We start from the raw sequence: 24,228 nt of genomic DNA on the forward strand, positions 1-24,228 counted from the left end.
TGTAGGGAATTAGTTATGGGCAAAAGTGCCACCCAGGCCACAAATGGGCTGTTTCCACAAAAGTTCAGTGTCTCCTATTAGCCCATTCTAATGTGTGTTGGCTCTCTCCCCTTCACAAAATACTCTAGAAGCTCTATGAAAATAATGCTGATTGCATTGTCCAAAGTCACTCACCTGAGAAGTTCCTACTCCTTGATTCATGTCCTTGGAGCTGTCCACAACAACAGTGCCCAAGCTGCTCAGGTATGGTTCCAACTAGGCAAACAAAACCAAAATGCGTATTTACACTTTATACTTCACTTACAAACAACGACAAAGCAAGTGAAAATCTAGTTAGTTTACCTCTGTGAGCCATTTAACAGAAATTATTTCTGCACACGTGACCGAGCTGGGCAGGTTGCGGTTTAAGATTAATTTCAAGCAAGAATTCGAGTTCTGAATTACTGTTCCAGATAAAGGTCTGCTAATTGCTAAGCATTTCTGTGCTTACCTAGTGGTGAAGGAGAATATGGTCTGGAAGATCCTGTGGACAACCTACGCCCAATGCCCTGGGCAGTGTCAGCTGGCACTGGAGAGCACGAGCCCATCTTCATGAAACCCATTGGGCTGGTGTTGGAGCGTCTCACAACTCCAGCTCTGGCAAGGTAAAAGAATGGTCACACACACTGTGGTCACTGGTTCCTTGAGATAAGCTTCAGAATCCCCCCTGAGGAGTCTGATCAGTTAAATGAAATACTGGTGTTTCAAGAGAAAGCTAAGAACTTAAGCTAAGCTTTCCACACTGACAATAATCATTAAGTCCTTTTGTTCACAAGCACTTTTAAACTTTCAGTGCCATAATAGTCTGTTAACTGGAGAACATTAAAATAGATTTCCCTCAGTACACCCTAATCTTCAAACAACTTGATCATCAAATTTTTTATTTCACAATCACATATTAATGTAAATGTCCGTTTTTTAATCAGCAAAGATTCTGAGAAAGTTTTCATATTGGGTCTGATATACAGCTCAGATAACTAAAAACAGATTATTTAAGGGAAAGGCATTTCTCCAAATGTAGCAAGTGTAATCAAATCAGAGATCCTGGTAAAAATATGCAAGAAACCCTGGGTTTTGTTTTTGTAAAGATCTTCAGAGTTCTGAGTAGTCTATTTATGAGTCTTTGACCTTCACCAGCCTGATCCTGTAGACCACAAGGCAGAGAATAAGCCTGGCTCACTAGAGCTTTGTAATGAGACGAGCTGGTTAATTAGCATGCCAAAAATTGTTTCCTTGATATTCTACACAACAAAGCATTCATCTCATCATTACATGTGTGGAAACAAAACATAACTTATTACTGACATTCCAGTTCATGATGTAATGCCATGCAATACACAAAGAGCAGTAAAAAAGCAAGACTTCATCTTTTTACCTTCTTGGGTTGCATTTTGAGTGAAAGAACAAGCTCATTTTGTTTTCATGAAAATATTTCAAGTGCCCATCCAACAATCTTGAGATTGTGAAGGGCTTTTATTTGTTATCATTGAAATGTCTCTTCAGTGTGGAAATAAAATGACCTCAGCAAGAAAGCACGGACATCTTCCAGGGCACAAACACCAACCAGACCCAAGAGAAAGGAGTTAAAAAGCCCAGCCTCACCTGGGTGATCCGTGGGGGTTGGACACAGGGCTGGCAGTGGAGGAGAGGTTCTGTTCTATGCGCTGGTAATTCCGTAGCTGGGTGGGAACCGGGATGGGCGCCGTCTCGCTGCGGGGGGACACAGAAGGCTGACAGTGCCTGAAGTTGGAGGGTATGGAGACAGGAGATGAATACAGGTAGGCAGGTCTCTCTCTCAGGATTGGACTGTAAGAATTTTGAGAAAATCTAGGAAGCAGGCAGATAAACTTCCTCTGCGCTCACTGGGTGCGCTGCGATCTCGGCTTGTCCTAACCCAGCTCCAACTCTGCACGGAGGAGGATCAGGAACTGTTCAAGACTCCCTGCCTTCCCTGCACTGGCTGGGATCACATGGAGCTGGGAGTCAGCCCTTGGTCACACATCACTGAGATCTCCAGATCCCTCTGACTCCCTGCCAAGCCGCCCGCTGTGTTTACCACACTTGAAAATAGCGTTCTAGGAAAACCCAGCGCGCCAGGGACAGGAAGTTCAGAGCAGGCTTGGAATGTGGACAAAAGCCACGGAAGCACAGGCAGAGATATCCCCAGAGACACTGTGAACTTGCAGGAGGAAAACATGTTACCTAATAGCCAACCCCTGGCAGGAGGAGCAAAACCACACACCTGAACATTCATCCACAGATTCCAATTGCAGATTGGCCAAGTTCAGCTGGAGTGGCAGTGACCTGCCTCGCCTCAGTGTGGCCCCTGATAAGGGACTCAAACCACTGCATGTAATCAGTAACCAACACTTTTAAAGGAAAACAGAATTCAACGGAAAGAATTTCAAACAAATGGGCTGTTTGGAAGATAATCACTTTATTATCTGGCCCTTTATTGACCATGTCTTTAAAGAAAGATTACAAATTCTTAGAAGAAATGTGAAAAAAATTCTCTAGAAGACAGGTAGTTGCAGCACTCACGGCATAGCTCCAGCTGAATAGAAATCTGGTGGGTTTTTTTACTCTATTTGTCCTATTCTCTTTGCTACCTCTTAGAATGAAATATTACTTCCTAATATGTGCAGAACTTCCTTAGAAAAAGAAAATAAGTTTGTCCTGCTATTGCCACCCAGTTTCTGGATCCCAGAGTAATTTGGAAGTTGGCTGTGGGCACACAGTCAGCAGAAAGCCTGAAAACTTCCAAGCAAGGAGAAGGACTCCCAAGTGGAAACCACAGGAAGGCTGTGGGCAGCCTGCCATGACTACACAGCACACTCAGGGAGCACAGGGAGCCTCTCCTCCAGGAGAGGGAAGCAGATGTAATTTAAACTGTGGCAGTGACACTCAGGAGACCATGAAGGCACTTCAGCTTTTAAAGAACTCAGCATCATGCCTTTCCCTGCTGTCACACAGCCTTGCAGGTAAGTCCAGGCAAGCTCTAGAACTGTGAGCTAACTGTAGGCAGCAGTGCTGTGGTGCAGAGGCACAGCCCCATTGGGGCTCCCCAGCTCAGGCCCAAAGCTGAGCTCTGGCCAGGCTTCCTCCAGTCTGATGAGGTTTGTTACCAGTCAGAGAAAATGCAATACAGATGTGTGCAGAGCTGCATGCAAATCTTGTTTCTCTGAGATCCAGAGAATAAAACTGGTAATAAACCACAGGAGAGTGAACCACCTCAACCTAACCTGCCTGTTCTGGTTGGAGACTGTCTGTGAAGACACACAACATACAACAGCATAACTATAGGCACAATTAATTCAGTTTGATCAGTTAAGCAGAAAGATTCCCTGTTTCACAGGGCATAACCTTTTGTAAAACACCAAAAATCTAAAAGGAGCAACCCACAAACAATGAAAGAACATTGGTCAGGAAATAAAAACCCAAACCCCAAAACCAAACCCAGCATCTTGTAGAATACCAGACACACACTGCTTTCTTCAGACCATGCCCCAAGCAGCCTCAAATGCAATTACTGAATTAACTGAGCCAATAATTAAATCAAACTATTAAAGTACAAACACAGAGTGTGAACAGTAGGCACCTGTTTCTAATCACATGACCATTTAGCTCTTAGTAATGTACAAATGACACAAGTGGCATATTTTCATAAAACTACTAACTCTAAAAACTCTGCCTGACACAAAACACGAAAGAACAGTGTATTTATACTACATTGTACGTGGCCAATTCAGAGCAAATGGATCTCTACAGGCAAACCATCCCCATTATCTGCCCTTAAACATAAAACATGACGCTAAAAGCTGTATCGACAGCCCCTGTCAGCAGATTGCACCAACTGCACAAAGATCAGCACAAAGTAGCAAACTTTTCTTGTGACAAGCATTTCTAAACAAATAATGCTGACTTGCAGCCCTCTAGCACTGGCACAAGCCAAAAATGCACCCAACATAATAGCTCTATTCCCCAGTTAGCCACTCATCCTCTTTCTGTTTGTTCTGAAAACATCACAAAATTCATCACTTGAACAAATTCTGCTTAGATATTCCATCATTAAGCTTTACTTTTTCCAATATAACACAGGAAAGATTTCAGGCACCACTGATGAAAATCAGTTCTATTTTAAACCAGCAGAAACTGAAGCCTACAGCCATGTGGAAGAAAGGGCACTAATTACCAGTCCTGCTGATGGAAAACCTGCAATACATGTTTAGCTCCTTCATGTGACTTTGGCATCTTGTGAGACACAGCCATGAAATTCACGGTAATCACTTCCACAAAAGCCACACCCAGTGACCAGACAAACCAAACCAGCTACAAGATACAAATCCACAGCAATCTGGGCTTTCAAAGTTCCTCTTCTCTCACAACCACTTCTCAAAACGTATCTGCATTCAACATCTTGACTCACTACATTAAGGCTGTGCTGTGCTTCCCAGCACCAAAAAAGACAAGTCAGTTATGTCCCTATATTTGTGCTTTTAAACAGTTCAAAATTTAAACAGACAAAGAATGCTCTCAACTCCTTAAGGAAATCTTTTGGGGATATACCAGAGAAGGCATGCAGTGTAGAGAGGCTGGAAAAAAGAGGTCTGGCTTCTATTTTAGTCCAGTTTCACAATTAAAAAAATAAATAAATAAAGCCAAAACCATAACATAGCAGAGACTCTAAGGCCACATCACACACCTGTTAGCTGTACCAGAGGCAGCACTTCGAGAAGAGGCTGAAGATGGTTTCTGTACAGTTCCTGAGCTTCCAGAAATAGTTAATGGTGACTGCCTGTGAAAACAAAAACCACTGTCAAAAGACAGGTCCTCACACCAGAGAAACTCTCTACTTGGCAGCAAAACTTCCTTAATTCAAGCTGTTTAGATACTCATATCAAAATCAATTCTTGGTAATCCTTCTGAAAGTCCACAGAGCTATGACAACCCAGTGCCAAAAGCCCAGAACCCCTTTCTGCAGCTGCAGCATCAATCTTTGAAGAGGTTTCTTTTGGAAGAAGCTCAGCACACCTACCCTCCACACATCAAGAACTCGCTGGAAGCCCGCCTGCCAGCTGCTCCCAAAGGCATATCATCTGCAGGAGGGAACACACACAAAACCCACATCAGGAAGCAGAATCAGAAAAAAAATTACATTTCCAATACTGCTGTTGTAGAAAAAAACCACTTCTGTGAACATACAAAAGTTTTCCACAAACTATTTTGTGTAGGAAAATACCTCAAATGTGACCCCCAACATAAATGGAACTGGGGAAGGGAGCTCTTTAACAAGTTATTTTGCTGTTTGTTCATGAGTTTTTTTCATATTAACAACAGTTTTGAAATAAACTCCATTGTTTAGGGGTACAAGGTATCAGCACTGGGATGTTTACAACAATGGATGACAAAAACTCTCCAGGCAGTCATTTAGTCAAATATTTACCACAAGTTGGTGGCATTGTCCAGAAATCAGCTGATTTTGTGCAATTCAGGTTGGGGCCCATGTCATAAATGTGCTCCATCCAAGTCTTTCCTTTGTATAAGCCCAGGCTGATGTTTTACCTTTCATGTTAGAAGTGTTCTATGTTTTTAGCTACACTTTTTATTTAAAGCTCTAGAGCATGAGCTATAAATGTTCAGGGAGTCTGGAGGAAACAAAGTGCCTGCTTCCACAAAGAATTCCAAGAGAATCCTTGTGTCTTTTATCAGCAGTTGTTTACAACTGAATCTCTTCTTCTACTGCCAAGCCCCACTATTTTCCATTACTTTAAACCACCCCTCTTACATATTTGGCTGCTCAACTGAAGATTAAAATGTCCCTGATGGACATACAGTACCAAAGAGTTTCCCTCCAGAGAGTAATCAAACTACAGAAATTAATTTCAATGTGAATTCAGACACATTTAGAGCAAAGAGAGCCAAAGAACAACGGGAGGTAGAAGTGTGTTATGAATAAAAATTGGTTTGAGATGTAAAAATAAGAAAGGCTCTTACACGAGTGGTCTGAAGAGATATTGTGTGGGACAAGAACAAAGTCATCTGTGTCACAAGAGGAGTTCTTGCTACTGGTACTGGCAGAGTCTTTAGAGACTTGAAGATAGTTAGGAGGACCCAGTGGAGGGGAAGACAAATTTTCTTCTTGAATGTGCTGCATGTCTGGCAGAGACTGGAGGGGGGCATTGGGAAAAAGAAAGGGAAAAAAACCCACTGTAAATCCAGTGATTCAGAAAGTAGAAATGCTTTTGAACTATGAAATTTCAAATACTGGATAACCCTGTAGTGTCAGTTTAGACAGTTCTGTATTGATTAGACTGTGAGTTTAAACAATTGTGATTTATTCAATCATTCCTGGTGATAGAGATGTACCTCTTCCAAATGTCACATCAAATTGAAGCCACTGGTTTGTAATAAGGGGCCTTAGCCACAAGGGCCAATTCAAAATTTATCTGTAACAGCCATTACATTGCAAACCATATTAGAACATTTAAAGATTTGCTACTCTAGCATATGATACTTATATGTATTTTTTACCTTAACCAAACAGAACAACAAAAACCCCACAAGATACAACACAAGGAGCAAGAGAGCACCAAAATGTTAATGGTATTTAAGGAAAAGACAGAGGTGTTCCTTGCTCTTTGCTGTTGAACATGACAGTTTACACTGTCAGAATTAAAAGATCTAAAAAATTCATGAACTCTTGGCTAAACATTACAGAAAGCATTTTCTGGAGATTGTTGTGTAACACAGAACTTACTGGAGGAGAAGCAAAGCGACAAGGAGAGCTACCACAGGAACTGCCAGAGACTGAGCCTGGGTACGTGGGCACTGGTACAGGACAAGCTAGAAGAGAAAAACCCAGAGGGGGGGAAAAAAAAAAGGACTAAGACTTCAAAAGACTGAATTTCAAACAAATTTCCTCACTGCTTCTCATTCATAAGCCCTTACACAGCTTATAAGAACAGCACATCCTCAATCACACGAGGGTATTTAAGTTCAGTGGAAACGTCAAAAGAACAAGTAAATAAGTATCACATTTCAGTCTGGCATAACACAAAAAAGGATTCAACACTCAGCCTCATAATAGAGCACAACAACAGGCAGGCTGAGGAAAATGTCTCATAAACACTTAGTGTGATATTTGGCAGATCTTTCTCCCTCCCAGCCTGCAACGTTCATCATTTACACAAATAAGTGACAAAAAACCCAAAACCTACTCACATTTTTTCACTGTTGAAACGTGATCCAGGAAAGGGTGGTTGAAAAATGCTTCTGTAGAACAAGAAACAACCACCACTGTGAGTAGATGTACAAATGACAGAATTTACAGACTATATTGCAGATGGTGATAAATGGTTGCCTTCCCAGAATCAACATTGCAGAGCCAGAGAGTGAAGAGCTTATAAAAGATTAAAGCTTTCTATGGTATGTGCTGCTGAAGAGTTTGGAAAGGAAACAAGAATCAATTGAATAGCTTCAAACATCAGTCAGCAAGGCAAATCAGACTGAATCACTGGAGGACATCTTATGACTGCACTTAAAGCCATGAAGACAAGAAGCCTTCCTATACTGCTGAGGAAATTATGTTCTCTGTGGTAGTAATTCAGTTTTAGTCTGCTCTTCAAAACAGTGAGCATTTTTCACACCAGACACTGGAAGTATTTTCAGCTCTGCGTTTCTCAAGGATTGACATTTATTTCTGAATCCATTAATGCTACACCTTAGGTGGCAAAAAAAAAAAAAAAAAAAAAATCACAGCAGAGCCATTCTCCTTTCCACTTCCCAACAGCAGAACACGACCTGTGCAGCCAGTTCATGGCATAAAGCAGAATCAGACACCATTTCTTTAACAATTCCTCAGTGAACTCACTGTTGTTACATTAGAAATATTTTGCTTTTGTGGTAAATGGATATGCTGAGGCACTTTTAACTGAGCATAACCAATTGGCCACCAGGTTACATGGAAAGTTTTGTTCTGCAAGGAGCAGTGTTCAGCTGGTTCAGGGAATTTGAGGGTTGGTGGGAGCCAGCTGCTGAGCTGGGTGAACTTTAATGTCTCAACACTTGAGGCAAAACAATGCTGTGCCTCAGACATAAGCAAATAACAAGGAAAAAAAAAAAAAAGAGAAGGAATCTGAGGCCTGCAGTATCTCCTTTCCTTCAGCAACACTTTTCTCCCTGACCCAATAAGGGAAGGAATCAAGCTGTAATGCCTGAACTATGTAATTATTAACTTTAACACAAGGATCAGGTGCTCTCCAGCTTTTGTACAACACCTGCTGTTCTACTTTATATTACTGGAAGATCAACAAGACAGTGCTATTTTTACTTTAACAACAAGCGACTGGGCTCTGTTATAAACTCTCCCTTTCACTCCCTTTGCTAAGCACATTCCAGAGCAGCCCCTTTGAGGCCCTTTAAGTGGCTCAGCCAAGGAAAACATGACTTTCATCACTGCCATTCTGCTTTCTATTTTTCTTTCGAAGCACAAATGCTTTCTCCCACCACCACAAGCAATACAGTGAATTCCCCATGTTTGAAGAAACCGTAGGGATCAGCACACCCAGAGTGCAGAGTGGAATCAACTACTCACAGTCCATGTTTGTGATGTATTATTTCTCCTACACATAGAGATTTATATATTGACCTCTGGGTACAGTCAGTAGAATTTATGACATTTTACCCAATTATTGTGAGCTTTTTCTGGATCTGAACTAAACTAAACTAAAACTAAAGTTTTAAGATTAACACTTCCTGGCAGCTATGATAAAACTGCATTGACAAGTAGTGCTATAAAATTTAAATAACCAGCATGAATATCATGACATACAAGATGCAGCTAAGAAGAATTAATGAAGATTTAGCTTTTCAATAGTGTGTTTCTAAAGTGGGTTCTTCCAGTACTTTGTTACATTTCTGCAATCACATGGAGATCAGAAATGTTTGCTCCCAGTATGATGCCAAAACCAGTTAAAGTAACAGAAATAAGACTTCAATATGAAATTTTAGGTATAGCAGCAAACCCTCAAAGGAAAGGGCCCAACTGAAAGAATTAAACTGATTTATATTTCACTACTCAACAACATGATTTATGTACATCACTTAATACTGACAGTGATTTATTTTAGCTACTCTGCCTTCTTTACGAAAACAGAGAAGAAAAAAAACCCCTTCACTTCTCACATAATTGGCTGTAGACAAAAGGTCAAGATAATTACTCTGGTCACATGAATACAACTAACAAGGAAAGTCAAAAGAGCAAGAGGAAAAGAGAAATACATACCAAAGTCCATTCTATCTTTTTGGTTTCTCTGAAGCAAACCCAACAGCAGGTCAGCCAGGTAAGCTGATGTTTCCCTAGGAATGCTGCACACATGAGGAAGTAAAACATGCATTAAATTTAATGCATGCATTGAATAATGCATAGCACATTGAATTTCAGGAAATCAGCATTCTGCTACGACCTAAGTCATCACTATCTGTGCTCTATAGCCTTGGTACACCTAGTTTCAGCTAGGTACAAGGAAGGCAAGATGCAACATGACTCACTGGTATCACACTACATCCTTGTCAAGATAGCAGCAGCAAATATTTTTATGGACCCCAGGCATTCCCCAAGATGAAAAAGTGTTCAATCAACAAGTGTAAGTGACAGGAAAGGCCATGGTGACATACCTAGGAATCAAATTCCTGTTCTTTTCATAAAACATTCTCAAATCTTGAGGACTATTGGCCTGCCAAATAAAAATGTACATTAATTAAAGCTCAGTTTCATGGAGGAAATAGCTTTTGTACCTAAGCACACATACACAAAAAGGAGGCTTTTGCATATGGGCATTAAGGGGGAAAAACACCAAGCAGAGCAGTGACTTCAGCACTGAGGATCCTTATTTATGTATTTCCTCTGGATTGAACACACTCATCACGCAGACTAAGCATAAACAACTTCTCCCTTGGTATTCTCAAGCCTTTGCAGCACCAACACTACACTCAGACATGACTTGCTTCTGCTTTCCTGACTAGAAGCAAGAGCCCTAGGAACGTCCTTCAGACTGAGAAGATGGAAAAGGAAAGCGAGTGTTACCTGAAAAGGTGGTTTTCCAACAAGACACTGATAAATCACGGTTCCTATGCTCCACAGGTCTGCTTTAGCATCGTAGTGTTGAGACATAATCACTTCAGGGGCCTGGAAAGAACAGCAAAGTCTCAGAAGGGAAAACAAAAAAAGCAAAGCCACAGCAATATGAATCTCCTGTCAGAGCAGTATTAGCAGAGACCACTTTATTGCAAGAGAAAATTAACATTTTCATGTGCATCACACGGCTTGAGAGGTAAGAACTCCATCTAAAATGAAAGCTGTGTTTCAAAACCACAAAAAAACTAGAAATGCTGATGTTCTGAAGAAAGCATCCAGAATGTGGCATGCTTGGGAAGAAGAGGGAAGTGTTATTTACTTAGCTTCTGCAGTTCTCCTTTGGACAAAGAAGCACTAAGAAATGTTCAATGTCTCTCTGATTTTAACAATCACGATCTCCAAATCCCAAGCTAAAAAAAGGTAGTAAAACTATGGAAAGAGGAACTGCACTCTGTCCCTGATCCTTGTAAAGCAACACGAGGCATTTGCCAATCTGCAAGCAGTCAATTATTTTGTTCTGGCAGGAGAATGTTTGAGATAAGCAAGATAATGTGAAATGCCCCTTACCATGTACATAGGGGAGCCACACAGAGTTGCAGCCATCATGTTGCTGTGCAGATAACGAGCAAACCCAAAGTCAGCTGTGTAAAGAACAACCTTGGTCAGTGAAAAGAAAGATCATTTTCAAATTTTTACAGCCTAGAAATCACCTGTCTCTGACTGAAATCTGCTACAATTAACATTGGGATTGAAAAAAAGACAGGTTTAATATCTAGCCAGCTACATGGAATAGTAGAATCTTTGTCATGCTGAAAGAATAATGTATTATCTTTTAAATGAGCAAGCCAAGAAGCAGCAGTGACATCATTTGCACAAACTGCTGCTCAGGCACCTCCCCAGCTGCAGAACAGCCTGCCTGGCGTCAGCAAAAGCAGGAAAGGATTAAAGTCACTGGCTAAATATAAATGGCTCATTAAGGGTGATGAATATACAATCTGCCTGCAGTGAAATCACATCAGGTACAAGTTTAAGAAGTCAAGTTTCAGGTGCCTGAATTTTCCATGCAGGCAAAAGCATCTGAAGCTATCAAGTAAGGACAGCAAGGGAAGAAGTTTTGCCTCCCCTGGGCAATTTTTGAGCAAAAGCATAGGAAAGAACTTGCTAAAAGCAAGGTATTTTTAACTAGACGCTTAACAGACAACAAGGAGTGATTAAAACTCCTGAAGTGGCCTCTGCAGAGGAGTTTGGTTGTATCTTGAATACTTGACATCTCTCCCCTGTTACAAGGCCAAGCCTCCCTTCTGCCATGCCAAAAATAGGCCATAACCTTCATTTCTACACTTCGCAAAAAACCCTTAGAAGGGTCTACCACTAAAAAAGCAAACAGCTGGAACTGCAACTGGAGTCTTGCATACACACAGTTTTGAAATGGGTTAAAGGCTACTCCAAGTTTCAAAAGTTAGATTTATGCCTAATTAAAATAGTTTAGTACTAGAAACATCAGCTAAATAGATTTGTCCTGCAGATTTAATCAAAAAGGTCTTTATGATTCAATCTTTTTTTATCCTGAGAATGCATCACAGCATGAAGCTCATCATTCTTGACTTGCTGTCTGATTTGCATCAACTGAATGCACTCCATATCCAGTACTTGAACTAGAGAGACATTTCTGAGGAGGGAAACAATCCAACAGTGTTGATTTACCTTTCCAATCAGAGAAAATTTACCTATTTTGATGCGTATGCCACTGACACTGGATTTCCGACGGCTGGCGTAGGACAACAGAATGTTCTGGGGTTTGAGATCCCTGTGGATGATGCCTTTGCTGTGCAGGATGCGCATGGCTGCTGCAATCTGCTGCAGGAACACTCGGATGGTGTCCTCACTGAGAGTCCCCTTAGCTGGGAATGACACACACAGGAGCAGGGGGGAGGATAAATATCAATATCGTTGGGTAAAAGCAATAAGCTTCACAGTGATCAACTGAAAACATAGTGAATTACAATCCAATCATTATGAATCAGATCCAATCCCCAGTGTTTTTCTACACATGTAAATATTTTCAAAAATATAGACATCATTATAGTTTTACAGCAGCTACAGAACTCTGAATCATCTGTTTTTACAGTAGTTTATTCAACTTGGTAGCATCATATTTGTAAAACTTCTCAATCGCCATTAAATCCTAAACTGGCTAAAAAGGCAAAGGAGATAAGAAAATAAAAGAACTTCATATAAAGTGTATCCAAAAATCACGGTAAAACCTGAAGCCATAAAACTTGTTCTTTAAACAAATCATTATAGGGATGCTGAGAACCACTCTGCTCAGAAATTTCATCCAGGATAAGATTAATTTGAAAGGAAAAAAATGAGATCTACTTTAGAAAGTCTCTTCAGAAGGTATTATCTCATTCTGCAGCCTGAAAAAGCACTGAACACAGGAGCTGGATTTCACTGTCTGAGTCTTTCCAAAGGTTTTAACAGCAAGTGAATTAAGCTTTTAATACACACAGTTACCATAACAATAGATGTGCACAAAAAAAGATTCCTTCAACACACTGAGATACAAGGGCAAGTAGAACATTTTCATCATGAAAAATATGAAGATTAACATCTCTGCTCAAAATTTTGGTTGTAAGAAGAATCCATTTGTCATGATTCTATAAATTCTGTCCTCACTTTGGGCAGAATCATGGAAAATCTCTCCTAAGCCAGCACTGCCTCTTTCTTGAGAGCATTATTATATAAGTAAATCAGTGCTTTTAAGTTCACATCTCGGAAAAGAAAACAGGTGGAATCAAAACACTGGGAACAGCCCCCAAAATGCAGTCTTAGAAATAGAAACCCACACATTTTTCAGCATGCTACTTATGGTTAACTACAGCTTCTCCCTCATTGACAAATAAGGGAATGTTACATTCAGCTGTGGCAAAAAAAAAAAAAAAGCATTTTCTGTCTATTATCACATTCACCCACATTTAAAGCACAGGCAGAAGACTCAGAGAAACACCAATGGATGTCAGGAACACTGAATATAAACATGTAAAGCAAAATAATAGGGAAATACAATAATCAATTACCTTGTAAGTAATCTGCCAAGTCCCCACCATTGCAGTACTGTTAAAAACAAAGGGTTTTATTCAAAATACAACCACTGAAACACCTGCTACATCATTTCTACTTTGTAATCTTTTAATGAAAATTAGATTGCTTCCAGCTGTTTGCCTTAAAATTTCTTTGTTAATTATTTGTAATTAATAATTTGAGGTGTCTCACTTCATCAATACTTACAGTATCATAACATGAAACTGAATAATTTATGAAACAAACAGTGCTGATAAATTTAGTGAGGCATAGGAAATTCATAATTTACTTTTCAAAATTGTTTGTTTTAGCAAGCCATGGTTAGTTTGCAGCTGTGCAAAGGAGTAGGTCTAAAAGTCTTTAAAATCAACCAGAAACATACATGTTAACACATACCTCCATGACCAAAAAGACAGAATTGGGCATTTCCTAAACGAGGAGAAGAAAACAGATTTAAGAATCCAGAAGACAAAGTCTGTACCTGCATTAACCAAGTGTAACATGGGATTTTTCAATCACTGAGACATCTTAATGTAAAGTTACAATTTCAGAGCATAGCAAAAGTGTACGTTCTTCACCATGAAATATTCTACATTTCCAAAAACATTTTCATATGTAAAAGAATAAAATCACCAGGCAATAATTCCATAAAGTGTCTCCCTGAGCAAGCCTTTGGCAGAAGCACATCCCTGCCATGTTCCTCATGGCAGAGCTGTGAGCTGTGTCCATCCTCCTCAGATTTTCCAAAGCACTGACCTCCCATGACCTATTTGCAACCTGAATTCCCTCTCTTGTAATTGTGGAAAAGTTCCTGAAAGACAGATTGCCTAACTTCTACTTCTAAATTATCTACACACTCCACAAAATCCTGCTAAAAATATATATATCTCTGCTTAAACCTGACTGCAACAAAAACATTCATCCTTTTTCCAAATATTTATTTTGTGTGAGGGAAGAAAGGCCTGACCTGTCTCTGCTAATTATCAACATTGTTTTCCACAGTCTCCTGCAAAAAATAGTTCTGCTGGGCTTACAAAGTTGAAGATTCTGAGAGTTTTTATAAAGAAAAAGTATTTTTTTCTCCCTCTGAGCCGATTAAGATTGAAAGGAAAGAACACAAAGAGAACTGGAAGGAAACATAAGGGAAGTGTACTGTAAACAGGATGATGCTTTTAGTTACAGAGTATGTTACCTCCCTTTCCCTTTAAAAATAAACTTAAACAAGAGGTGACAGATTGAGGGAAAATATGGCTTTTAAGACAGCTGAAGGAAAAGGGTGAGATGGCACCAGACAAGGCCAGGCACCTGCCCCAGTGGGAAGTGGGATTGCAGACAGTCTGACTAAATCCTGCTAAACAGTGTCACAAGAAAGTCAAAAGGGACATTGCACAGCAAAATAAATGCTGTGAACTCAGTCACCTTTCTCAGTGCTTGCACTGAAACTTCAGCAGATGTTTAATTTGACCACTCTGGCAAGAATTATCACCAGGGTGCCATTGTCAAGGGCTCACTAACAGCTTATGTTAGAAAGCTTGAAAAAGAGAAATAAAAGCAAAAATGGGCCCTTGGGCTCAGGCTGGAGAAACCAACAACCCTAAACATCACCCAGAGCACAGAGGTCAGGGATGGCACAACCCATCAAAGCCAATCCATCACAGACACAGATATCCAGACAACTACAGATAATGGCAATAATTACAGTGCAAGATGAACAGGCTGGTTTAAGGTTAACTCAAGAGTGAATTCGTCTGCTTCATTTTTGGGAAGCATTTAGGAACTCATGTCTCCGTTACAGAAATGCATTTGAGGTTCTTTCCAGCCCAGAACATCAAGCACATTTTGCAGATTTGTTTACATTTGGAAATTAGCTTCAAAGAAAGCAAGTTTCTAGGAACATGAGTCAAATCTGTTGGGAATAAAAGGCAAACTCCAACCAATATAGAATATTAAAGCAGCAGCAGATCACATTTCAGGAAGTCCCAATTGTTCAATGTTTCTGCAACAGCTGTGGCCAACATGAACCATAATTTACATTCCTACAAACACCTCAAAACCTCAGTGCATACAGCAAAGCAAAAACACCATTAGTAATTACTTGCTTTGTAAATTACTGAAAATATACAATGCTAATTGTTCCTTTCTGCAGTGTTCCTCTGCAACAACACCTTCCAAGACAGAAACTCTCTTTCAGGAACCCCAAAGCTGCCAAACATCAACCGAGATCCCAATTTATCAAATTGAAAATTCTGCCAACTGAGGATCACTTCACTTAAAGGACAACTGTGACGTGGAAAAGAACAACCCAGCTAAGAAGGACAGAAAATCCATTCTGCAGTGACAAGAAAGCAGCTCAGCTCCTGGATTTCCACCCGAGCATTGCAATCCCATGAATCAGAAAGATGTTCCACAGCATCAGAGCCTCCACTGCACAAAACCAGCAGCTTATGGCAGCATGTAATGCTCAGCTCATGACAGACATTTATTCATAACAAAACTAAGAGGATGTGTTTGCTGGATTCCCTTGGAAACAAAGTCCTCTCAAATGAACTTCTCTCTTCAGAAACACAGAGCTGATGATTTGCCCTGTTGTACCAGTCCTTACCTGCTTAGATAGTCATTTCTACAAATCACACTGGATTGCCTTTATATAGCATTAGTCATCCTTTTTTTGACTGATATTCTTGATGAAAAATAACAAATCAAGTCACCAAGTGAAGTCATAGTAAGAAGTAGAGTGTGTTTCCTTAATGTATCCTGGACAATCCTTTTTTAATAAATCAGCAGAGCAGATTAGAGATTCCACAAAGACATTTTCCCAGGCTCAAAAGTTCTCTCCAATTCGTAGTGAGGAAGTGATAGCTTGCACGGAACTGATACCAACCTCCCCAGCCACAACTTGCCCCAACTTGAACTCCCAACCAAACACTTTTCAGTATCCCACCAACACAAGCTTTAGTTCAAAACAGCTGTTGACTTGCTAAGCAGAGCAAAGCGCTCAAAATGGAAAGATTAGAAAACCAGCATGTTTCAGATCTAACATTCAGGAATAAAGCTGATCTAGCAAGTTATTTTAAACTGCCTCTTGAAACAGATAACAAAGCTTTCAACAATTTGCATTGATGTACAGATCACAAAATTAGTGCTGCTGAAGTTGTTCTGACCTACACTTCTACCTAGATAAATAATCAAGCAAAACAAATTTCTGCTGTGTTGCAACAATTACCAGTTTTGCCCAGCGACCCTTGTTTTGCTGCTTAAAGTTTTCTTGACAAAAACCCACTTTTGCTCCTTTTTATTCTGAATCTAAGTTTTACTTGCAAACTGAAGTAAAAGATGGCAAAGGTTAATAAGAAACCATTTTACAATTCTGAAAGGTAAGCAGATAAACCTAAGAGAAAGAGGTTAAGAGGCAACATATTTGCCAAAACTTGCTACGTTTTAATCCAAGGCTTCCACCAGTTGTCCTGGGGGATGTGAAGCTCCAACCTGAATCACAGTCTCAGCACAGTAGTACCATTTAAAAAAACATTAATTGAAAAAGAAGTCAAAACATCCTTGGTTACTTCCAAGAGCTGTTGCTGGATCTCTGGAGTACTGGCAGAAACATTCCCTAGATTTCATTTTGGTTCACAAGTCCTCCTTTAGAACAAGCTGAAGGTCTGCAAGGAGCTTAGTGAGCTCCCAAAGCAGACACTGTGGCAAGTACTTTCTTCCCTTTTTGCTTCGAGCCTGTAGGTTTTATTTCATTGCAGTTTATGATGGGAGTCCCAAAAGCATGAGAGTTACCCTGACAGCTTGTGCACTGCTATTATCTGATTAATTTCCTGCTATGTTCATTTGTGCTCTATTGGATATAATTTTTTGGCCAGGAACATACTTTTTTTTTTCAGCTTTAAATACATTTGGCAAAAATTCTAGTGATTTAGTGAAAAAGGACAGGTCCAGATCTTTTAAAGGCTGTTTCTCTCTGTATTATAGACATTCTTGGTTTACTTTGTGAGTGTAACACAGCAGCAACTTCTGCGTTCAGCTCCTATCACCTAAAGGGCTGAACATTTTGTAATTCTGACTAAATGTTAAATCTCAGACTAAATGTCACTTGACATGTGCCTGTAGGATTCAAACAGGGCGCATGCTGCCAATTATTCACATAAAAGAGCAATCAGCCATGGAGAAATCATTCATTTGCTGCTATGTACAATGCTGTATTTAACCAATATATGGCAAGTGGGGAAAGGGGCTGCTCTGCTGCCCAGCACCAAGGAAAAGCAGAGCTCTCAGCACAAAGGTTCAGCACACTTGTGTGCCAGAAAATCCTGTGAAACAGTTCTGAAATTCAAATTACAGCATCTAGGCGCAGCAGGTAAGCTAAGGCTTGTGTAGTAACTCCAACTCTGGTTCTGTGGGCCAGAACAAATTCTAATTCTGGTTGTCCCCAGCCTCCAGCATCTACACTGGCATCATTCCTGCACTGTCATAACCAACCTTTCAGCTGCCACCAGCTGCCAGGTGGTGTTTCAAAACCTTTACAGTTGCTACAGGGCAAGATTTTTCTTTTTATCTGAACAGCATGTTCTCATATGACTATTTCCACACAGACACAGACGATGGATAGTGACAAACACAAAGGCCTTAAGCAAGGAGGTGAGGGGACAAAAATAAAGCCATTGAGACATCCCTGTTCTGAAAGATCTGTGATGGGAGTATGGAGGCAATGAAAGCTGTGAGACACCAAGATCAGGAGCACACACGGGATGCCTGGAGCAAGTATCTCAAGAAACACATGCAGTAGTACCAGACCAACTGGAGTCCTTGGGTAAACCAGAGGCATTTAATTCCTGCTCCTGAAACAACAGTTCCTCCCCTCCATCCCTACTAAGAACTCCAGGGCTCTGCATACAAGCAAAGGCTGAGCTGTAGGTCCCAGAAGGATCTCTGGCTCCATTCCCACTGGCTTTCTCTGCTTCCAAGGACAGCAGAAGCAGCTGCAGGTTTTTTGTCTGCTCTGTACCAACAAGCTAAGACAAGAAACAATTTTTATCCAGATACTGTTTCTCTAATAACACTCTAGAAATTAGTTCTCCCTAAACTACTGTTCTAACAGCAAACTTCAGACTGCATACAGTGAGGACATTAATTCACTCTCCTAAAATGCTATCTCCAAGATACATTACAGGCTTTCATTCTGAGGGCTGACATTCTAGAGAGGTCTTGAATTAAATTATTTGCTAAAACAGGCACTGTCTGGCACTGTGTAAGAGATTAGTCCTACTCAGCACACACTTGGGATCATGAACTGCACAAAACTGTAAATTCATGCCCTAAATATAGAACATTCCAAATAACTTACTGATACCTTCATACTTCAGTGGAATACTTTATCCAAGGATCTCAGTGTATTTTATGCTGGCAAGTTAGAGGTTATTTTAGACTCCTTTTGCTTTTAAGAAACACTGAGCACCACTTCCCCAATTAACAGGATCCAAGATTGATTTTCTTTTGCAGGATCAATGACATCCCACAGCACCACCATGGGAAAAGAGTTACATCCTTAAACCATTTCAGAGATTTGGGAGTTTTTTAATTCTTGAATGACAGACAATCAAACACTTGCCCAAAAAGATAAGTGAAAAACGTCTCTCTTGCTATCCTTCTATTTTATCTGAGTTTCTTTAAGCACTTCACAAAAAATTAATTTCACATTTAGAGGTGAGCTATTTTACTGCTGAAAAACATTTGTCTCTCACAGATGGAGGGTTTTTATTTTAAAATCTCTACAAGTTCTCTCAGTGGCTTCCACACCTTGGTGTGTGCAGCTCCCCAGCCCTGGGAGGTGGCACCAGCAGCAGTGGTGTGCTCTGCTTACATAAAATGCTTATCTGCAGCTCAAACCTGCCAGAGCTGCACATCCACCTCACGGAAATCAAGGGCAATTATCCTGCTGGCTGCAGAACAAAACATTTTTATGCCACCATTAACATACACCAGTTCACTAGGGTGTGGCTCCAGATGAATGGGCACTTCTAGTAATTTAACTCCAGACACACTAATAACATATCAAAATGCTATTCACAGGAGCTGAAGGAACAGCAGTGGAGAAGGTTTTTAAATGTTCATGCACAATCAGCAGAATGGCCCACAAGTTCTTCTTGGATTTAATTAAAACCTTCATGGTGTATCTGTCTTTATTACGCTGACTTGTGTGACTGGTCACTGATCATGCAACAGGAACACAACCATAAATGAAGAGACATGAAGGAGAAAGAACCTCCTGAAAATCAATTCAAATCAAGCTTTTTGCAGTATATAAAAAACCCTCTACTTTCATTCTCAAAAGATATATTCCAAATTGCTATGCAGGGATACAGCTTTAATCTCAAAGTATAATTTAATATTATGAGATGTGAAAATATTTATTCTTGATCACGATCAATTTACACTTTTTTCACTTAGTTTTGCCACTTTCATTGCACAGCATCTTTTCTGTCTGGAAACTCAGAGCAACAATCAGCTCTTGGCTTATTCAGCTAAACAATCTGTCAAACTGCATCTGAAACAGGACCATTTTCTTATTTCAAATTGTCTAAGGTTAAGAAAAGCTTCAGCCCAACAGAACTACAAAAATAAAACAGACTCCCGTTCACACTGAGAACTTCCTACTGTGACACAGACTTCACTGGCTCCAGCACTGAGGAAAAAAAAATAGCTTCTGTAAACTTAGAAATAGCTTGAAATCCTAAAGTCTTATCTGCTGGACTGTATCACTGTTCACAATACTCTGGCAAACAAAAGGGGCAGCACATGCTAGAACATGAAATGCTAAAGAAAATTAGTAGGTGTAACAGCCTACTAGACATATGAATGCCTTGCATAGTGTTCATTCTTGCTGGGTTATAAATTAATGTAATCACAGAAGTTAATGATGTCTGCCACTTCACAAACAGCAGAAAGGGAAAAGCTTATTTGTGCAAGTGGCACACTGTTTATACCATTTTTGCAAAGCAATTCCTTCTGTAACAGCAGCATCCTGCTGCCAAGCTTTGTGTTTGCTACGAATGCATTTGAAATATATGAAGGTACAAGACACAGGTTTGCCTTTCTCTTTGCTTTAACTCTTCATTTAATCTAAACACAATAGTTGGTGACAAGCAGCAACATCCCCTTCTCAAATGGAGCAGCACTGGACCATTTGAACTGTCCTGTCACCCTTTCCTGTGGCAGGACAGAAAATCCTAAAAGTTATGCTTATAAATAACCTTTATGTAAAGAAACCATAGGCAAGTAGAGGGCTCTGTCTCTCCTTATGCATAAATCAAGACTCTCACATGTTAAATCATCAAGATCCTTAACTAGACCACTCCCCCCAGGTTGAGCTGCAGAGCTGACTAAGGAGCCTTCGCATATAAACAACTGTAAATGGTAAATCTGAAATTCAGCTGCTTACTCACACACCAACACCCTCAGTCAACAATTCCAGTTGCTTTTGAGATGTCTGGATGTACTAAATTTAGGATGCTGACAGATTATTTCCACTTAGCAATGCTCAGGAAAACCTGGTCTCCTCGAGAAGCATAACAGACAATACTTTCCCTCTCAGAGCAGAAAGTATCATTCAAAAATGAAGAATTTTGAAGTCAAGATCCAGGAAAAACAGAGTCTGTAGATTGAAACTACAAGTTTTGATGCACAGTCAGTTGCTACGTGAACATCACTGCTTTTTACCAAAAGTCACTCGTGTCCTACAGCCCTAGAAAACCTGAGCCCACCTAATTTATGTCACATGAACACAGCTTTCTATAGCAAAAGATACACATCTACACAAACTAAAAGCTTTTAGCATGTGAGTGTGTAAAGACAGGAAACATTGAATGTCACAATCTCTATTTTGTGTTGCTTTAACCATGCAATACCCCAAAGGTGCTTCTCAGTAATTTTTTTCCATCAGTGTAACTCTGTATTTAAAATTAGATCTAAGCCCAGGAGATAAATGTATAGCTCTCATTCAAGCAGAACAAATGGCTGTATGAGCTACCTCATGTCTTATTTAGCTTTGCTCAACACTGGCAGGCCTTAGGACACAAAAATGTACTTTCTACTAAGCAGAATTCACTACCCTAGATAGCCTGCAGAGTAACTCCTCCACTTTATCAGGCAGGACTCTGGGAATAAAGAGAGGAGAAGCAATTTAATTGAAAAGATTCAAATGTCTGCTTGGTTTTTTCACTGTACCCTGTCCTTCTGAACACACAGGCACTGGCAATAGATACATGTGATTGTGGTTTTCTACTTCCTTCAGTTCCTCCTCACTGTGACACAAGGCTGAACACCACATTTCTTTGTCACAGAGATCTCCAAGATGCTGCTCTTGCTGCCACTTGTTTTTGCTAAATACCAAACTGATGACAGCAACAAAATAAATGGCCATTCAAAATTTTCTACTTAGTATACACATATATTTTTTCATAATTTAATTTCAATGGAAAAAAAAAGGCATCAAAATATATTTTACCTGGACATCATAAAGAGCTACAATGTTCTCATGCTGAAGTTCCTGTAAAACAAAATATTTTTGTTATGAAAATAGGTTAGTGTTATTGCTATTATTAATACTACTATTATTATTAATTTAATATGCTGATAATGCTGATTTGGTGATAATCAAAGAGATTTTTTTAAGACCATCTGATGGAATTTGGAGGAAATCCCAGCTATTTTGACAATATTTACAGGATAAGGAAGTTAGGCAATATCTTCAGAGGTCATAAAAACATTGGGTTCCAGAACTTAATGTCTGTGACTTGTTGCAGAAAGTATCAGAGCACAAGATTCTCTAATGAGCACTGAAAACTGACTAGATTTAATTTTCTACTCCTACACAATTTCTTTCTTAGTGAAGTAACCAACTAGACCATGCTCAAATCAACCTTACTTTTCGAGTACAAAGAAAATTAAACCAAATAACATTAAATGAAACTCATGGGACAGCTCATGCTTTATTTTTAACTTTTGTTTGTTAAGTACTTGCAGCACACTCATACACCCAACACTACAACTTCTGGTGTATAATAAGTAAATGAGTATATAATATGTATATAATAGTATATAAAGTAGTGATGTATCTCGAGAAGCTCAGAAACACGGGAAGAAAGCAGCACTCATTATTACTGCAAAGCTGTGTGAAATGAGATGTGAAATTCAGAGAGCAGGGAATGTTGAATGACCACCCAAGGAGATGTTTGCATAAAATAACACTGAAAAACTGAAGGATGCTCTGTTACATTTCCTCTGTTAGAGCCACACTCCACATTTTAAGGCAATTATCACAGGTCAGAAGTGGGCAGCTGCTTCAGGAATCAAAGTCAGCTCACTGATTTCAGCTTTCAAGGCAGCTTTGAGCAAAAAAGTTGCAGAAAGATCAAAGACTGATGCTTCACCCTCAGCTATGATCTGCTGGGAAAAGGTGTCACACTGGCCATCCAGAAGGACAAAGTCTTCCACATGTGCCATAAGCAAAGCACAGAGACTGGTTCCACAACAACTTCTGCTTTTAACTACAAAAGCGTGCTCATAATCTGTTCTGAGACATTTCCAGAACTAAAGGTGTATCTTTTTCTGTTTTTCTTAGTATTTTTATTTCTGGATCCCTAACAAAGAAACAGCACAACAGCAATTACTGTGATACCACCCATGACCTGGAATGAACTAGGTCAGAAGTCTCTTTTCCTTTTCAAGGAAAGCAGCTTTAAAAATCACTGCAAATTAGCATACCTTTAAGATTTTTATTTCTTTTCCAAGTAGGATTTGTGACTTCGACAAGTTCTTTTTGTTAATACTCTTTATGGCTACTTCCCAATCAGTTTTCTGGAAGCAAACAAAAAAAGTATTGTCAGTTTACTTTTTTTGTTGTTTTTTTAACTTTATCCTCTAACAACTATCCAGTAAAGCACTGAGAAAAAGTTGCAAGATCACCCCTCCTCTACCCACCAGTGATTACTACATCACATGATACCATCAAGAACTATTTCATTCCACAATAGCTTAGACAGCTATTAAAATCCAGCTTCAGCTACATTGCATTTTAATGAACTCCAAAGCATTTTAAAAAAACCCCCAAAAACAAGTAACCATATCCCATTTATTTTTTGGTAGCAGTGCTATGTATCTGCTTTTTTAGCCTTCTCACAATGATCAAGTTACTTTTAGTGTCCTTAAAGAACTTCTCATTTTAAGCCTTTTTATGCTCTGCGGATGAAAACTGCTCTGTTTTAAGTAAGCTTATGTATTTTCTATTTATAAATTATTCAAAAATAAACTGACTATTTATTTGTGAGGTGGGAGTACCTCCATTGGCCTTTAAAGTTTCCGTTTCCCTTTCTCCCCCCCTTTTTTTTTTTAACCCCAAAATCACTGCACTGTGCCTCTCCAAGATGTGAGTGCTGCCTTAATCCTCCAAAATGTTAAATCTGAAGGGCTGTTTTCTGGAAAGCAAAGCTCTTTAGGCACCAGAATAAACTCACAGCATCAAGAAACCATAACGTAACTATGAATATCCGGGGAGATTAGCAAGTCACGCCAGGAAACCAGACACCTCTGAATTTAAGAAATCTTCAGCCAATCCCAAAGGAGACAATTTTCCATTAGATCCCTCGTTATCCAGCGAGATAAACATGACCCTCCCGACAAACAAAGGGCTCAGCCTCCCCTACAGCTGCAACTCTCCCCTCGCCGCTATGTCAGGGAGCTGCCAACAGCGGGGAGGAGCGGTGGGACCGCGGACAGGCCGGTGGGGTTGAGGGAAGGGAAAAAATAGAGGGTTTATGGATGCCGGGGCCGGATCCCGGCTCAGGGCCGCGGGGCAGCCCCGGGCCTCTGCCCAGCCCGCACCTCCCTTCGGCTCTTTTTTCTCCCCGAACACCCAAAGCACGTCAAAACTCCCCAGAGGACACAAACCCCCCCACCACCACCGCAGC

The 24,228-nt window shown here is 40.0% G+C and overlaps 1 protein-coding gene across 1 annotated transcript in view; it reads right to left on the reverse strand.

Moving 5' to 3' along the window:
- ULK2 (unc-51 like autophagy activating kinase 2) overlaps positions 1–23,135 on the reverse strand; it is a 34,272-nt gene extending 11,137 nt beyond the window's left edge. Inside the window, exons 1-17 of the mRNA XM_017731000.1 lie at positions 23,027–23,135; positions 21,768–21,809; positions 13,655–13,687; positions 13,255–13,291; positions 11,902–12,075; positions 10,742–10,815; positions 10,124–10,225; positions 9,715–9,773; positions 9,323–9,405; positions 7,261–7,311; positions 6,797–6,882; positions 6,034–6,205; positions 5,075–5,135; positions 4,742–4,834; positions 1,642–1,779; positions 491–636; positions 175–255 (exon numbers count right to left, since the gene is read on the reverse strand). Coding sequence (XP_017586489.1) covers positions 175–255; positions 491–636; positions 1,642–1,779; positions 4,742–4,834; positions 5,075–5,135; positions 6,034–6,205; positions 6,797–6,882; positions 7,261–7,311; positions 9,323–9,405; positions 9,715–9,773; positions 10,124–10,225; positions 10,742–10,815; positions 11,902–12,075; positions 13,255–13,291; positions 13,655–13,684 — 1,387 coding nt within the window. The 5' untranslated portion in view covers positions 13,685–13,687; positions 21,768–21,809; positions 23,027–23,135. The remainder of the gene's footprint in view (positions 1–174; positions 256–490; positions 637–1,641; positions 1,780–4,741; positions 4,835–5,074; positions 5,136–6,033; positions 6,206–6,796; positions 6,883–7,260; positions 7,312–9,322; positions 9,406–9,714; positions 9,774–10,123; positions 10,226–10,741; positions 10,816–11,901; positions 12,076–13,254; positions 13,292–13,654; positions 13,688–21,767; positions 21,810–23,026) is intronic.
- Between the last annotated feature and the right edge of the window lie 1,093 nt (positions 23,136–24,228).

The sequence above is a fragment of the Corvus brachyrhynchos genome, unplaced genomic scaffold, assembly GCF_000691975.1.
Source record: "Corvus brachyrhynchos isolate BGI_N302 unplaced genomic scaffold, ASM69197v1 scaffold283, whole genome shotgun sequence".
Lineage (NCBI taxonomy): Eukaryota > Metazoa > Chordata > Aves > Passeriformes > Corvidae > Corvus > Corvus brachyrhynchos.